The 15,420-nt window shown below is 30.7% G+C and overlaps 2 protein-coding genes across 16 annotated transcripts; one reads left to right on the top strand and one right to left on the bottom strand.

Moving 5' to 3' along the window:
* The first annotated feature begins 1,666 nt into the window (after positions 1-1,666).
* On the top strand, positions 1,667-3,068 carry LOC112792598 (non-specific lipid transfer protein GPI-anchored 1). The gene is made up of 2 exons (XM_025835896.3): positions 1,667-2,463; positions 2,617-3,068. Exons 1-2 carry the CDS (start codon positions 2,118-2,120, stop codon positions 2,859-2,861), a joined length of 591 nt encoding a protein of 196 aa, XP_025691681.1. The 5' UTR covers positions 1,667-2,117; the 3' UTR covers positions 2,862-3,068.
* An 8,127-nt stretch (positions 3,069-11,195) lies between these two features.
* On the bottom strand, positions 11,196-14,616 carry LOC112792599 (squamosa promoter-binding-like protein 12). Of its 15 annotated transcripts, none has more exons than XM_072212971.1 (5): positions 14,209-14,616; positions 12,385-13,065; positions 12,140-12,276; positions 11,778-11,957; positions 11,196-11,677 (listed from the first exon to the last, which is right to left on the bottom strand). In XM_072212971.1, exons 2-5 carry the CDS (start codon positions 13,038-13,040, stop codon positions 11,421-11,423), a joined length of 1,230 nt encoding a protein of 409 aa, XP_072069072.1. In that variant the 5' UTR covers positions 13,041-13,065; positions 14,209-14,616; the 3' UTR covers positions 11,196-11,420. The 15 variants fall into 15 exon arrangements, with proteins under 15 accessions (XP_072069072.1, XP_072069068.1, XP_072069071.1 ...); XM_072212967.1 differs by having other exon boundaries at positions 11,763-11,957; XM_072212970.1 differs by having other exon boundaries at positions 14,456-14,575.
* Between the last annotated feature and the right edge of the window lie 804 nt (positions 14,617-15,420).

Below are 15,420 nucleotides of genomic sequence, written 5' to 3' on the forward strand. Positions count from 1 at the left end.
GAGGAAATAGGTGAGACGATCTTTCAAGACTCAAGTGTCCAGGACTCCAGGATAGTCTAACGTCTATCAAATTTGGCTCATCTTTAAACCCTTCTTATTAAATATAAAGTACTGTACACTTTGTCAATTCGATAAATCTAAACTCTTTATTTATTATATTTATTTGAATGATCTGAATTTAAAAAGATAACCTATTAATCAAGTTACCTATACTTTTTATAAATTTTAGATTTATTTTGTAAGTTTTAGAAAAAAAGATATATTAGAATCTTAAAAAAAAATATTTTTAAATATATATTATGTATATAATATTAAAATTTAAATAAATTTTATTTTGTGTGAAATAAAATTATAATATTAAATATAAAGATAATGATAAATTTTGTGTTATATAAATTTAATTAATACATATATATAATTTTATTTTTTGAGAAACAAAATTATAACATTAAATATGAACAGAATGATAAAAGATTTTATATTATATAAATTTAATTTAAAAAAATATATATACAACGTAAAAAGCAATCAACCATATAATAATTTTATTTTGTGCGAAACAAAAATTCATATAAAAAAATATTTATATAATTTTTTATTAACAATTTTTTATTGAAATATGTTACTTTATTATATTTAAAATATATTATTTGAAATAATTATATTATTTTAGTTAATATATATTATTTAAAAGAATATTTTAAATTTATTATTTTGTATTAAGAATATTATTAAAATATATTATTAGTTTTTCTTATAAATAACATTTTTTTTTCTTTTGTTCAAATACTATGACAACAAAATTTTACATAACTGCGACTACTCAATAAATATTATATAAGTTAATAAAAGAAAAAAGTATTTTTTTTTATCAGAAATAGAAAGACCCAAATTCGCCATCTTTTAGATTTGTATGAAAAGACTGTTCTATTTAAACTATAGAATAATTATTTATTAGGCTCATTCTTGTACAAATAAAAATTTCTCTTAGTTTTATATCAATTAGTTTCAAAAAAAATAATTTTTTAAATAAACTAATAAAAAAGTAATACAAATAATTGTTTAAATATAATTGTATTTTATTATGTTGAGAATAATTTAAAATAAAAGATAATAAACTTGTTGTAACTGTTTTGACTGCGTCGTTATTTGAGAATTATGGCGTCTTTATGGAGACTGCGGTTCTTCTACAAAATTGGTTTTGCGTTTGGATTTAGCCAAGCAGTAGCAACGACAGATTTTTCAGATTTTGAAGGTTATTAATGGCAGAGATGGAAGGGAGTGGGTTCAAAAGCGTCAAAATCTGTGGCTAGCCACAACCGTAGTGGGAGCACCGTCAACAAATAAAACAGTGAAGCTACTTGAAGTGATCACATCAGTAATAACAGAATAACATAGGAATTCGATAAGTTTTCCTGAGTACTTTTGTGCTGTAAAGGTCATCCTGTGTTAAACTATTAGTTTTTTTATCAGTGTTAATTTACCGAATAACTTTTGATAGTAAATTAATTTTTAAAGAGTACTGTACTCTTTACTTTACCTGAAGTGCATTAGTTTTTGCCATCAAATTTAAATGAATAAATAATTAATTTTTTTAATTTGTTATAATTTATTATAAATATTATTGTACATTTTAAATAAACAAAAACCGTGAAACATTTTAATAAATTTCAGATCAAACTTAGAGAATGAGACTACGTACCTTATATAATAGCGTTGGTTCCATTACAGAATCGATGTGTTGCCTTGCAACCACGGCGCCACCGAAATTGATGTTTGGTGACTTGGTGGGTGTAGCCTTAAGTATGAGCGCAAAGCAAGAGATTGATGCCACGTTTGTGATTAGTTGGCAACATGTGGTTGTTAATTAATGATGTGATCCTCCTCCCCAAGTGAGGTCTTTACTACACTCCCACCTACTCACACCCCCACTCCATTTATTATTATTATTTTAATGATCAAGACAGAGTAATACAGTAATACAGCTAGTAAGTTTTTAGTCAAAAGATGGTGTATGGTTGCATTAAATACAGAGAGAATGGCCACATTATATTGCATGCGGGCAGAAGCAGAATTGAAGTATCCAGAGAATTCTTTAGAAGAAAGAGGCCGCAAGGATGACAAGAAGTGGAAGCCGGTTGTACTTATTAGTGTTGTTGGTATTGGTGGCGCTGCAAGTGGAAGTGGAAGGAGCGGATGCTTTGGCGGGGAAGTGCAGTACGGTGGTGCAGCAGGTGATACCGTGCCTGAACTTCGCGACGGGGCAGGCTCAGGTACCGTCGAAGGAGTGCTGTGACGCTTCGTCGAAGATCAAGGACACCGCACCGGAGTGCCTCTGCTACGTGATCCAGCAAACCCACAAGGGCAGCCCTGAGGTGAAGAGTATGGGTATTCAAGAGGCTAGGCTCATCCAGCTCCCTTCTGCTTGCAAATTGAAGAATGCTAGCATCTCCAACTGTCCCAGTATGAAACAAACTATTATTCTTTCTTCTTATTAAATTACTCTTCTACCTTAGCCCACGAAACTCTTTGGCTAAGATAGAAGAGTAGTTTAATGCTTCTAATTTTAGTACTTTTGGGAATAACTGACTCCAACTTTTCTTGATGTTATGACAGAGCTTCTAGGTCTATCTCCAGGCTCAGCAGATGCACAAATCTTCACTAACATCTCTTCATCGAGTAATAGTAGTACGGCTTCATCTTCAACCTCGTCCTCATCCTCATCAGCAACACCCACCTCGCAGAACGATTCCCATGGAACCATGCTTAGACCTCCTCTCATGAGAGACATAACAGCGCTCATGGCCTTGCCCATGCTTCTCCTTGTGCTTCCCACTGCAACTGTCACTCTTTACTCGTAAAACATTCCAGGGGAGAGGCGTAGTAGTGGTCTATTGTTGTTTTTATTTACTTTGCAATCATGTTTAAATTTGTTGGAGTGATTTAATTAGCAAATCTGTAAACTTGGTTATAATTATGTTATCATGGAATTGCTTGTAGGCATGGTTGTATCCATTTTTACATTGAACTTTCCCTTTATTATTATATGGATGGACTTGTTTTCTTTCTTTCCCAGCACCTACCAGAATTTATGGAAGCTAAGGCCTGGAAACATAACGGTCCCATTGAAATTAATCATGGACTACGTACTTCGCAACTACCAACCTAACATCCTCATCACAAGTAGTATTCATTATTCTCTGCCTTGCACTTCCATCGTTTTCCGCTTCGTATTTACATTTTTGGTTAGCTGTTACTGTCAGATTCATCAATACTCTTAGCTTTCTCAGTTCCTTAATATCCAAATTAACACTTAAATCAAGCATATATATAAATAAATGTAACCTATCTTCTATGACTTATTTAGTTGATATTTTAAGTTGGTTATTATTAACTACATTGTAACTTGAGTTATTTAAATTTAATTAGAATGAATATTTTAATCATAATAAAATTAATTTATAATTAATTCATTGATTAAAAAAAATATTATAGAATTTTTAAAAATATTAACAAACAACCTCATTGTTTAAATGAGAAGAATCCTTCTCAACATAGCGATTACCATTCTGTTTGGATTTGTTTCCTCGTTCTTACATATGGTACTCATCCCAATATGTATATATCTTTTATCCACTAAACTTTTCACTCTTTTCATGTTCGTTCTCTTTTAATATCAAAATCAGAAGACTTTACAACATTTTTTCATTCTTTTTTTATATATTTATTTTCGCAGGCAAATCTATTTCATTTTTAAAAGAACAAAGTTCACACAAAAATATTATTATAATATAGACTATAAAAGAGTCAGGTACCTTTTTTTTTATTACTGGGATTTTTGTTTAAATTCTGATTTTAGATTCGTTCTTTTCCACCACTAAAATTAATTGGATATCTATCGTGGTTTCTTTTCTTGTTTTGTTCAAGGAAAAGAAGATTTGGGAGGAAGAAGTTTATTTATTCATATTTTTAAAAAGTATACAATGATCCATTACAATAAATTAATTACAACTAATTTTCTTATAGTTAAATATTAATTTTAGTTAAATTTAAACAACTCAAGATATTAATATAGCTAATAATTAAATTAAAATATTAACTAATTAAAAGTTGATATATCGCAAAAGATAATTTATATGTTCTTCTAGAAAAAATTAGATAAAAATTATCTATTTTTAATATATATTTTATATTTTAATATATATTTTATATTAATAATTAATTTAAGTATATACTTAACATGGTTATATTCAAATAGTTTTTTAGTCCTACTTAACATTAACATGAACTTCGTTTTACAGTGAAATATTTTAAAAAATATTTTGTTAGATAGAAAATGATTCTTGTGAATAATGTGAACAATGGACTCTAGAATTGACCTAATAAAATAAAAAAATTACCTCCTGAACTAACATTAGATAACCATTCGCACACCTATTAAATTAAACATCCAGCCATTGTTAACTATGGATGAGTAAATCGAATCAAAAGAAATAATCATCCAATTAAAAATCAACATAATCAACTATGTGCATACTTATTGAATTGAACATCCGACATATTCATTGTTCACATTGTTTAGTATTTTCATTGTGCCTATACTTTTCCTTTTAAAAATTGAATAACTATTACTAGAATATTTTTGGTACATAATCACTTCTAGACAATTAGCGAGCATTTTACTTGATATAGAAAAAAGTAGTTGATTATTTGAAAATTATTGACCTGCCTTCTATTTAATATGGATGGATATTCACTCATATTTTTATGTTTTATGGGAAGGGAAAAAAACATATACACTACAAAGTATTTAAGAATTTTAAATTTCTATAATAAATAATCATGGTAATTCACACTAATAAATTATTTTAGCCTTAAAATTACACCAATATTCTATTTTAATTTTCATTACATGCGTATCCTAAATAATTCTATGAATTGAATTTGATTTATATGTCTTCAATATAAAATCGAATCAATTGAAATTAAATTATCAAAAACAGTACTAAATCAAAATAATTTAATTCGACTTAGTAGAAAATATGTCTAAATTCGTGCAGTCCATGACAAATCGAACAAAAGGATTTGATTTATGGATAAACTAAGCAATAGTAAATCAATACAATATGTTCCGATTTACTATAGACAGTATTTCGAGTAAGTAGGTACTTTTTTCACAAATTAGTTGCAATTTTAACTCATACTTTATTAATTAAGTTTCGTATATCTAAAGTTACTACCGCTTTTAGAGGCATTGAGCTTTTAACTCTCATATACTCACCACCATTGCTAAGCCAAGTGGATTATTGTATATTGCTACGTTAAAAATTATATATATTTAATAAACGTTTCAAATAATTTAATTTACATTTATTTAATTTATAATTTATATATTTATTTAATTTAATTTTATCATATTATAAAATACTCAAACTTTTATTTATTTTTTTATTTAAGTATAATATATATTTTATTATTTAATAAAATTAAAGCTTAGTTTGATAAAACGTTTATTTTTCAAAAGTAGTTTATAAAAGTTAATTTTAAAAAAGGCATTTTAAAAGTTATAACATTTATATTTGGTAAATTAAATTAAAAATAATTTTTAATAAATATAAGCAACATCAATTGTATTTTGTAAAATAGTTTTTAAAATTTAAAAATATTATAATAGACATAAATGTAACTATTAAATTTAAAAATTAGTTAACATAAGAGGTTATATTAGACTTTTAAATTTTAAAAAGTACAAGCCAACTTTAAAAAGTTCTATCTAGGTGCTTTAAAAAGTACTCCAATCTTTTAAAAGTTGCAAACATAAACACATGATTTTTTTTATTTACCAAATATAAAATGAGGAGTTTGAACTTTTAAAAAGTACAAACACCTCTTCAAAAAACTTTACCAAATCAAACTAAATATATTCTTATTAAAAGTTTCTAGTTTCTTAATATATTATATATGTATTCATTGTTTTGTTCGTTCTATTTGTTTTAAATTTATTTATTATGATGGTAGATAATCTGAAACTATAAGTTATTATTTGTATTTATATTTTTTATTTTTTATTTTTTAAATATAAAATTTTATTATAATTTTATATTTTTTTTAATTGTGACCAGTTTAATAATTTATTTATTGGACCAATAATTTAGTGACCTAATAGTATAATCAATTTGATTACCAGTTTCATCTGATAACTACCTACCGTAGAAGCATTTGTCTCTGTTGAATTTTAGAAAAAATAATTGTATATACACGTATATATTATTCCGATTGTAATAATATGTTTGTCCCTACACTTAAAATATTTTTATTTATATAAAAAGTTTTATGTTATTAAATATCAATGATAAAAAGTTATTCTATTATTTTGCGGTTCGTGTAGGCAAATGTCTTATACCACATGACAGAATCAGTATACGAGAAATACTTAATGAATTCACTAAATAATTTCGGAGATTTTTCGATAAGGAGTTCTATCGGAATACCAAATTGTCGGCAAAGGTACGTTGTTACCCTGTAAAACATGTATGCATGTCATCTAAACGTTTCACGGGTTATCAAAAACATATTGACGGTTACTGTCTATTCGTCCGATCAACATTCAACATGAACTTTGGGATCTGGGTCATTGGGTGGCTCAACATGGGGGACAACTTCAACCCGATCATGGATGGAATTTTAAGTACGCTTAAATAAAAAAATTAGATTACGGCTATTATATTATACGGACACGTTAAACCCAAGTGTCGACCGTTTTACAGTTACAGAAAAACGAGATCAGGACAACAACTGCGATGAATCTGACCAGCACACTTTTCAACGAACTCAAAGAGCGTGTGTTGAGCAAGGCAGAATTATGGAGGATGAAATCAAAGAAGAACACCTAAGTCAATCGGTTGGTACTGCATAGGATGCATGGTTCAACGAGCTCTAACGCTCCTGTCCCCGAGTTATTATTAGGATGCTTCCTTTTTTGTTTTTTATTTGGTTACATTGCGAACATATGTAGCAATTGAAGTTTGTCTTACTGGCAAATTAAGACTTCGTGTGTTTACGGCCTTTGCCTTTTATGTTTCATCTATATATATGATGATTAGTTAAAATATTTTTAAATTTTCACCTTTCTAGCCATCAACTAAATACGCACCAATGAGTAAATACAAATCTAAATGCTCTCAATTAATAAGGTTAGTTATCTTCGCGGTGCATAAATGCGTTTTTTTTTTTGAAAAAAATGAAAATGAATATCCATAAGGATAAGATGCGACGGTTTAGGCCGAGGGAACTAAATTCGAAAGAGCGCAGTGGAATCATAAATATGTCGGCACACGTTTTTACTACACTACTGGATAACACCGTCAGAAGCATATCTCATTCCATGCCCTCATCCAACGGAAAGTTGGAATGGAGCGTTTCTCTGCTGCCGTCGACCTACCCGCGATGTTTGGTTAGCCATAGCCATTAAAGTCGCGTCAAACTCGATTGAGGACCTGTGCAAGTTCCGTATGATGGGTTGCGCTGCGCGCGATGCAGGCGAAAAGGATATTGTGTTCAGGATGGTTTCTATACCACCCTTCGCATGACATGAAGTGGTGGTGGAGACGCGACCCAATAGGACAGATTTTTCGAGAGGTGCTTTGAGGTTGGTCACCTGGAGTTTCTGTTTCAGAAGGCACTGCGGGAGCTCTACACACAACGTAATGCATCAAGCAATGGCTTTGACGCTGCCAAGTACGCAGTTTCAATGGAGTTGCTCAGTTAAAAGGACGACAACGAGGCAAAAAAAAATGGTTTGGAACTATTTCGCGCGCTTGAAGGGGGTGGTTTACTCCCTGCGTGTTACTCGAGTTGCTTGCGGTCTGTGAGTCGACCAAATGCTTGACCCGAGGCTACATGGGTCTTCTGTATGACTTCTGCCGAAAGGTGGCAAAGCAAGGGTGGACGGAGGTGCGGACCATATTCCATGCATCTACTGCCGCGCCGACTTCGAGGTGGAACGATACGTAGACATACCTAGGGTTTAGGGTTGCCATATTATGGTTGACGGATCACACTGAGTTTAGGATTGCCATATAATTAAATAATATATTGTTTATCGTATCATGAATGCTATATTTTTTTATATATAATGACGTAAATATTTGACAACAATTTATATTATTTAGCCGATTACTCCTTTATAAATCGAATCTAATATATTCGAATTACTATATAAGAAAGTGTTTATTTTTTTTTATAAAATTACTATTTAGATAGTGCTCCAAATAAAACATACTGTGAAATACAAAATTAATAAATTCTTGTGTGGTATAATTTATTTAATTTAATTTAAAAATATATGTACTCAAATTTTAAGTACAATACTCTTTTACATAATCAGTGATTTAAAAAATTTTAAAAATAATATTATTCCATACAAAATAATTTAAAAAAATTAAATTTAAATGTAAATATTCATGTATCCAAATTTTAAATATAATACTCTAGATAATTAATAATTTAAAATTAAAAAAATATTTTATTTTATACAAAGCAGTTAAAAAAATAAATTATCAAAATATTTATAAGACTTTTCAGTCCATTTTTTTAGCTCATTTTTTTAAATAGACTAAAAAAGTCTCGCGAATATTTGTTATCTCATTTTTTCTTTTTAAACTGCTTTGTATTAGATAATATTATTTTTTAAAATTTATAAATTATTGATTATGTAAAAAAGTATTATATTTAAAATTTGAGTACATATATTTTTAAATTAAACTAAATAAATTATAACACAAAAAAATTATTAATTTTATATTTTACAATATCATTTATTTGGAGCACTGTCTATATAGTAATTCTACAAAAAAAATATAAATACTATAGTAATTTGAAAAAAATAGAGTTAATTTACTTGGAGCCTGTCTATAGTAAATAGAAACATATTGTTACATTACAAAAGTGTAAATTGAATTCAATTGATTGGATTTACCAATGCAAATGAGACAGATATATAATTAATTTCAGTTTAGGATATCTGTAATTTAACAGGGTAAAGTATACTTTTTATCCCTTAAATTTGGCAAAAAATTTAAAAATACTCTTAAGTTTTATTTTGTTTCAATTTTGTTCTAAAAGTTTTCAATTTGCATCAAATATACCCTCGACGGCTAAATTTTCAAAAAAATTTAAGACCAATCTAACAATAGTGCATGAAAATTATGCTTGATTTGCTTGTATTAAAAGTTGTTTTTATGAAATTGTTGTTGAATTGGTCTTAAATTTTTTGAAACATTAGCCGTGAGGAGTATATTTGATGCAAATCGAAAACTTTTAGAACAAAATTGAAATAAAATAAAACTTAAGAATATTTTTAAAATTTTTGTCAAATTTCAGGGACAAAAAATATACTTTACCTTTTTTTTCTCAATTCATATGTCTATGTAATTTACCCAAATAATTAAGTATACTTACCAAAGCTTGATCCAACAAATCTGAACTGTTTTGTTTTCGTAAATAGTAGATGGATTGGATTGCTGCTTTGGGCCTGGGCCCGTCGCTTGAGACCCAATATTATTTCAGCAGGCATTCGGTATGGTGAATGTTTGAACTTTGAAGGGATCTGTTCAAGAATTGATTCTTGCATGAGCCATGAAGTTGCAAGTTGCAACTCATTTTTGGTTCACGCTATACATACATGATACATCTATCCTACTATCTATTTGTTAGTAGTACAGAAGCTAAGTAATGTTCGTTATGACAGTCTTTAAATGCATCACCCACTTCATTTCCTGTGTTGTCTATCGTGTTGATGATTATAGTTGTATTCCGCCTGAAAGCCATTTCAAGTTTCAACCCGCACAATCAATTTCTTGCTGAACCTTTGAATTGCTATCATCTTGGTTGTTGACTTGTTGCAATCCACCAGCGTGAATTTTGGTGAGCATTTCAGAGGAGTAAATAAATTGTTATGACTTATGATGAGTAAATAACGTTCGTTTTCTTTCTTCATTGCTGGTTCGCAGTGATTTGAAAGCAACCATTCAATGTTACAATTACTAGCGTGCCAGATCTGATGGATGTATTACGGATGCATCAGTTTGCAAGTGTTTGATTTATCAATTTGGGAGTCTGCCACGGTAATCGCGTCATTTTCAAATCATATTCTCTAATTACCTGTCTCAATAATGTATTTGTCTTTTATGAAACGTGTTCATTCATATTCCACCCAGCTTAATCCGACAAACACTTCTTATATATACTCTCGTTTGGAGACATTCTACTATACACAGATTAGAGACGTATAGAAAAAAAAATTATTTTTATAATTATTTTTTATTATTTTATTATTATCCAAAATATAAATCTCACCCTTATTAATCTTTCTTTCATTTTATTAAAGAAAAAATCTATAAATTTACATCTTTATCATATAATTCATCCTCATTTACTGATTTTTTTTGGTAAAGTATTTTTTTATTAAATTTGACAAAAATTTTAAAAATATTCCTAAATTTTATTTTATTTTAATTATATTTAAAAAAAATTTATTTGCATCAAATATATTTTTAAAATATTTAAAATCAATTCAATAATAATTTTATAAGAATAATCTTCAATACAAACAATTCAAAAATAATTATCATATATTGTTGTCAGATTGGTTCAAAGTTTTTGAGAAATTCAAATAAAAAATTTAATAAAATTAAAACAAAATAAAACCTAAAATTATTTTTAAGACTTTTTACAAATTTTAAGAGAAAAAAATTTATTTTATTTTTTTTATTATTATTTTCTTTCATTCTTAAAGCATTAAACTCAGCTTTACAAATAATAGAAAGGAAAAGTCTAGAGGGTCAGCAGTTTTATTGAATATTGGCCAGCATATAACGAGCAGAAGAAGATGAGCGATTGGATGAAATTTCACACCAATCTCACACCATCAAATCATCATTGATGGCTAGTTGATGGCTAACAATCACAAAAATTGCTGGCCCTAACATTGCTCATAATAGAAACGAAGTAACTCGATGTAAGCTAACTTACTTTCTCATTCAATATTTAATTGATTGGAATGTTTCCACTTATTTACGCATGGAAAATATTTAATACTCTTGAAAACATTATTGAAGTTTAAGATATCGCAAACTAATAACGCGAAAAAAGTTTAAGAGTACAAGCATAAAAAAGTCTTAAATAATTAAGCAATGTTTTTTAAAGAATGAAACCTTAATTTAATTTTTTAGAATGTTTGATAAAAGCATTCTGTCCCCGGCAGCAAAACAAAAGTGCTTTAAAATTATATAAAAAAAAAAAGGGGAACAAATTAGCGAGTTGGTGTGGTTGCAGAAAAGCCTAAAGCTGCAAAACTGCAAGAATAAGAACCCAAAATGTGTGCAACCTCTAACCTTGTGAGTGAGGGTGAAAGAGGATTGTTAATCCAAGTGGTGATAACTAAAAGCAGAATCATAAGGTTCTCGTAAGAGCTGAAATTCCTGAGAGCGGTTGGTGATGGTGTCGTCGCAAGTTGGGTAGGTGAGCCACATGGTGGAAGCCAATGGGTGTTGATCAGTGTGCCAGTATTCTGAGGAAGCAATAGGCAAGCGCTGAGGCTGATGAGACTCGGTTGACAGAAGAGAGAGAGCACTCTGGAAATCTTGAGTATCAGAGCACGTAGTTGAATCCTCTACACCTGAAAATAAAGACTCAGGTAAACAAACAAGAAATATCAGAGAGAGTGAGTTTGAATCAATCTGTTAAAAGTATAAGAGTCTTGCTTGCAAATGCAATGCCTTTGGAATTATCCTCTGTGACCATGCTCACAATACTTGGTATCTCATTGTTGCCTTTCACAGCCTTCAACAGAAAATCTTTCGTCTGGGGGAGCTGCTTGCTCCGCCGCATGTCTTGCCAAACTGTATTCGCGGCTCCGCTCGTTGTATAAGTGAAGGGGCTAATCTGTTGCCTCCCAACTGCTGCACAAAAATTGCAACATCAACTCGTTAACAACTTATGTTAACCATTTCAAAATATGCTTACACTTTTAGATTTCTTCTGGAAGAAGAAATCTAAAAGTGTGTAAAACAAGGAGCCATTGCAAACCAGAATCAGCTACTAATTAACAGTCATAGTCATATTGCGAACAGAGTTTTACCAAAAGGCGACGGAGTCAAATCTGATGGATTTAACTGGACAGTTTCAGGATGAGGTTTCCGGCGCCGTGCATTGTGATCTGAAAGACGCCGTCTGCAGCTTCTTTTGTTTTCATCAAACTCTGACAGACCATGGAACCTACGAAAGACAAGCAATGTATTTGATTGACTAGCTTAAATCCTAATATGTCACTCTGAGAACTATTTATCATTAATCAAACAATCAGATATTTATTTAGAAGCAAACCTGCTACATTGCTGGCAAAATCGACGTTCCAAACCAGCAATAACCACCTTTGGAGATTTGGAATGATTTTCACAAACTCTATGTTTGCGATGATAATCTTTAGCTGACAAGAGGTCAAGGCCACAACCTTCAACCTGGCAGCATGGATATTGCATGTTCTGAGCATTGGACTTAGATTTCTTTCCACTACTCACAGCTTGAATCGGAGCACCCGAGGAAGACTGGTTCTTCTTGGCATCACTTCCCGGACAAACATCCTCAAAATACAAGCGTTTACCAAGCTTTAGAGTAAGCAACGGTTCGCCAGAGCCAGGAGGGGCCTCATGCGAATGAGAGTTTTCAACCAGCTCTTCTTTTTTACCACTGGAATCATCTTGGGAACTTTCTAAGGTGAAGATAGATGTTTTGCTATCCCTATTGGAAGATGAATTGATGGAAGCAGATTTCGAGCTTCTTGATGAAGATGGGTTCATGAGCTCAGACTCAGAGCAACCACTACCACCAGAATTGTCCAACAACCCAACATTGGTTTCTCCATTTGCTTCACCACTCCAATCTGGTGGTGGTTGTAATTTGGGGTTTTCGGTTACTTTTGCATTGGAGAAGAACAGGTGCTCCCACTCCCATTGTGAGGGAGATTTTGCATTCCACTCCATCGGAAGAGCTGAGAAATTCAGTGATCTGCTAGGCACAATCCAAAAGAATTCTACTGTTAGTTTCTATACAGGTAAGGAAGAGTAATACAAACTCTTTAAAAACAATAAAAACCAATCTCAAAGAAACCATACACAAACTGAATCAATGATTCTCAAAAGCAAGGTGCACATTTGCAGATAAATCATTAACCGGGGCACTTATTAACATCCAAAATTGGTGAAACTGCCACAAATTTAATACAATCAAGGCATTACTAATTGCTAAGGCAAAATTAACTAGTTTTTTCAATCAAAACAAGAGTGTTATGCAGATCTAATTCATGTGGTTGAGAGGCAGAGAGGCGTGGCAGTAGTAGTGTAGTGGCAATAATTCTCAAGGTGATATATAACAATCAGTCCCCACCAAAAGAAAAAATAGTTTTATCTCTTCCTCCAAGTTACCAAAACTTGCCTTTGGAAAGCTTTCAAAATCCAATAATTCATGGTTATCACAGAGCAACGTCAGAAGTAGAGTCGGTCATTGAATGAGACCCCACAACAACAACCACCCAGCTTATGATGAAAGAAATATAGACAGACAAGAACTTGCAAAGTTAGAAAACAATAGCAGCAAAGCCAGATTTAAACTCTGATTTTTCCCCATCAAAATCTATGGTGGGGAACAACCTACCTCCGAATCATAAATACCCAAAACCAATGAATCTTGACCCCCCACCCCAACAAACAACAATACAAATACACAATGATTCGTGTTAAGTGTATCTCATGGATCTCCAATGAGAATGACCCCTCTAGCTGACTGTGACATTTCAATCATAAAGCTAAAGCCTAAAAACCAACAAGGTAAAGCATAGAGAGATTAAAGGGTAATTATTCTGATCAGCTACTTAAATATGAAAACCAAAGGATTAGCGTAGTATTTGCAAGTACACAGGGAAAGTGCTGGTCCCTTTACCCTGAAAAAAGCAGTGAGTGAAGCTCAATGAGCAGAGAAAGAAAGAGAGGGAGAATGGAGGAGTGAATGCAAATTTCATGAAAACCTAGCTTGTTTTTCTTGGCATTTTTGTTTTCCGAAGAAAAAAATGATAAACCAAAAAAGGACACACAGATATGAGGATGAAGAAGAAGAAGAAACCAAAAGAAGAAAATCATCTGAACCTTTACTTACATTATTTAATATCTGAGAGGCTTTCAGAAAAAGAAAGCAAAGTTGCAATGTGAGTCTACCCACAAATGGAAATAAAGAGTTCAAAAAGTGGCAGCAACATACCACACATACCAGTAATCATATTAATCTAATTCTATAATACTTAATGCTATTAATTTAATCCACATACTACAAAGCTCTTTTTAAAAAGGCTAAACCAAATAATTAAATATGAAATTAAGAAAGAGGGAAGAAAGCAGAGTCTTACATTACAGGGACTGAAGAAACATATGAATACAATAACAATTAACAAGTTAACAACAGCAATAGCAATACGAATAAGGGAACGGTTCATTTTAATTTGAAAAAGTGGATGGGTGTTTCATTTACAGAGAGAGAAAGGCGCAGTGATTCAAAGCAGAGAGCAGAGAGCAGCCACAAACAGTAACAGAAACAGACACGTGGACGTTCACGCATATCATATGGTGCACTTGTTCGTGCCACGTTAGCACCTTCCTTTTTTTCAAGATTTGTCACTCCTGTGTCCTTTCTTCTGCATTATTCCAATTCTTCAACAATATATTTAATTCATGTTGACTAAAAACAAAAGAAGTCTATGATTATTTTAACATAATTTCTCTTCAGAATTTATTTTATTAAAAATATAAGACTAAAACGCGCATCATTAGATTTTGGATATACTACTTTACTTTATTATTGGAAGTTATTAAAATTAATTAAACTAATTTTTATTTAGTCAATGCCAATTTTAAGTGAGATATCACTTAAGTACAATTAAGTCAACAAAAGTTAGCGAATAATCAATTAGATGAAACAAACGGAAATGCAAATTATATACTTTTAGCTAGCATTGGTTCATACATATCCTTTAAATAAATTGTTAACTTATGACCAACGTAACTTGTTTGAGCGAGGCTAAAATAATTTAATCAGCTTGAAATAGAATAGGTATGATAAAAGCTGATAGATAAAAAGGATTTTCACTTGTCATTCATGAGGGAGAAAAGAATTAACGAGTAATCTGAATTTCCCTTAAAAAAAACGTTTATAATTTGAAGATAGATTCAATATATCATTGTTTTCTAATATTCCAATTCAGGCTTTATAAAATGTTGCCCCTAAATTAAAATGCGTCCCATTATGCAAATAATTTTAACACGATTTACATATAACTAGGGCTTATGTAAGTGTGTAACAATTCATGTGAGAAAT

This window comes from Arachis hypogaea, chromosome 13 (assembly GCF_003086295.3).
Source record: "Arachis hypogaea cultivar Tifrunner chromosome 13, arahy.Tifrunner.gnm2.J5K5, whole genome shotgun sequence".
Lineage (NCBI taxonomy): Eukaryota > Viridiplantae > Streptophyta > Magnoliopsida > Fabales > Fabaceae > Arachis > Arachis hypogaea.

Bases quoted from the DNA above. Each gene is read 5' to 3' on its own strand.
- LOC112792599 (XM_025835897.3), bottom strand. From the start codon at position 14,192: ATGATTTTCTTCTTTTGGTTTCTTCTTCTTCTTCATCCTCATATCTGT. The intron at 12,277-12,384 runs GTTTGCTTCTAA...TGTCTTTCGTAG, and splicing joins TTTTGCCAGCAATGTAGCAG to GTTCCATGGTCTGTCAGAGT. The intron at 11,678-11,762 runs GCAAGACTCTTA...CTTTATTTTCAG, and splicing joins CAAAGGCATTGCATTTGCAA to GTGTAGAGGATTCAACTACG.
- LOC112792598 (XM_025835896.3), top strand. From the start codon at position 2,118: ATGACAAGAAGTGGAAGCCGGTTGTACTTATTAGTGTTGTTGGTATTG. The intron at 2,464-2,616 runs GTATGAAACAAA...ATGTTATGACAG, and splicing joins TAGCATCTCCAACTGTCCCA to AGCTTCTAGGTCTATCTCCA.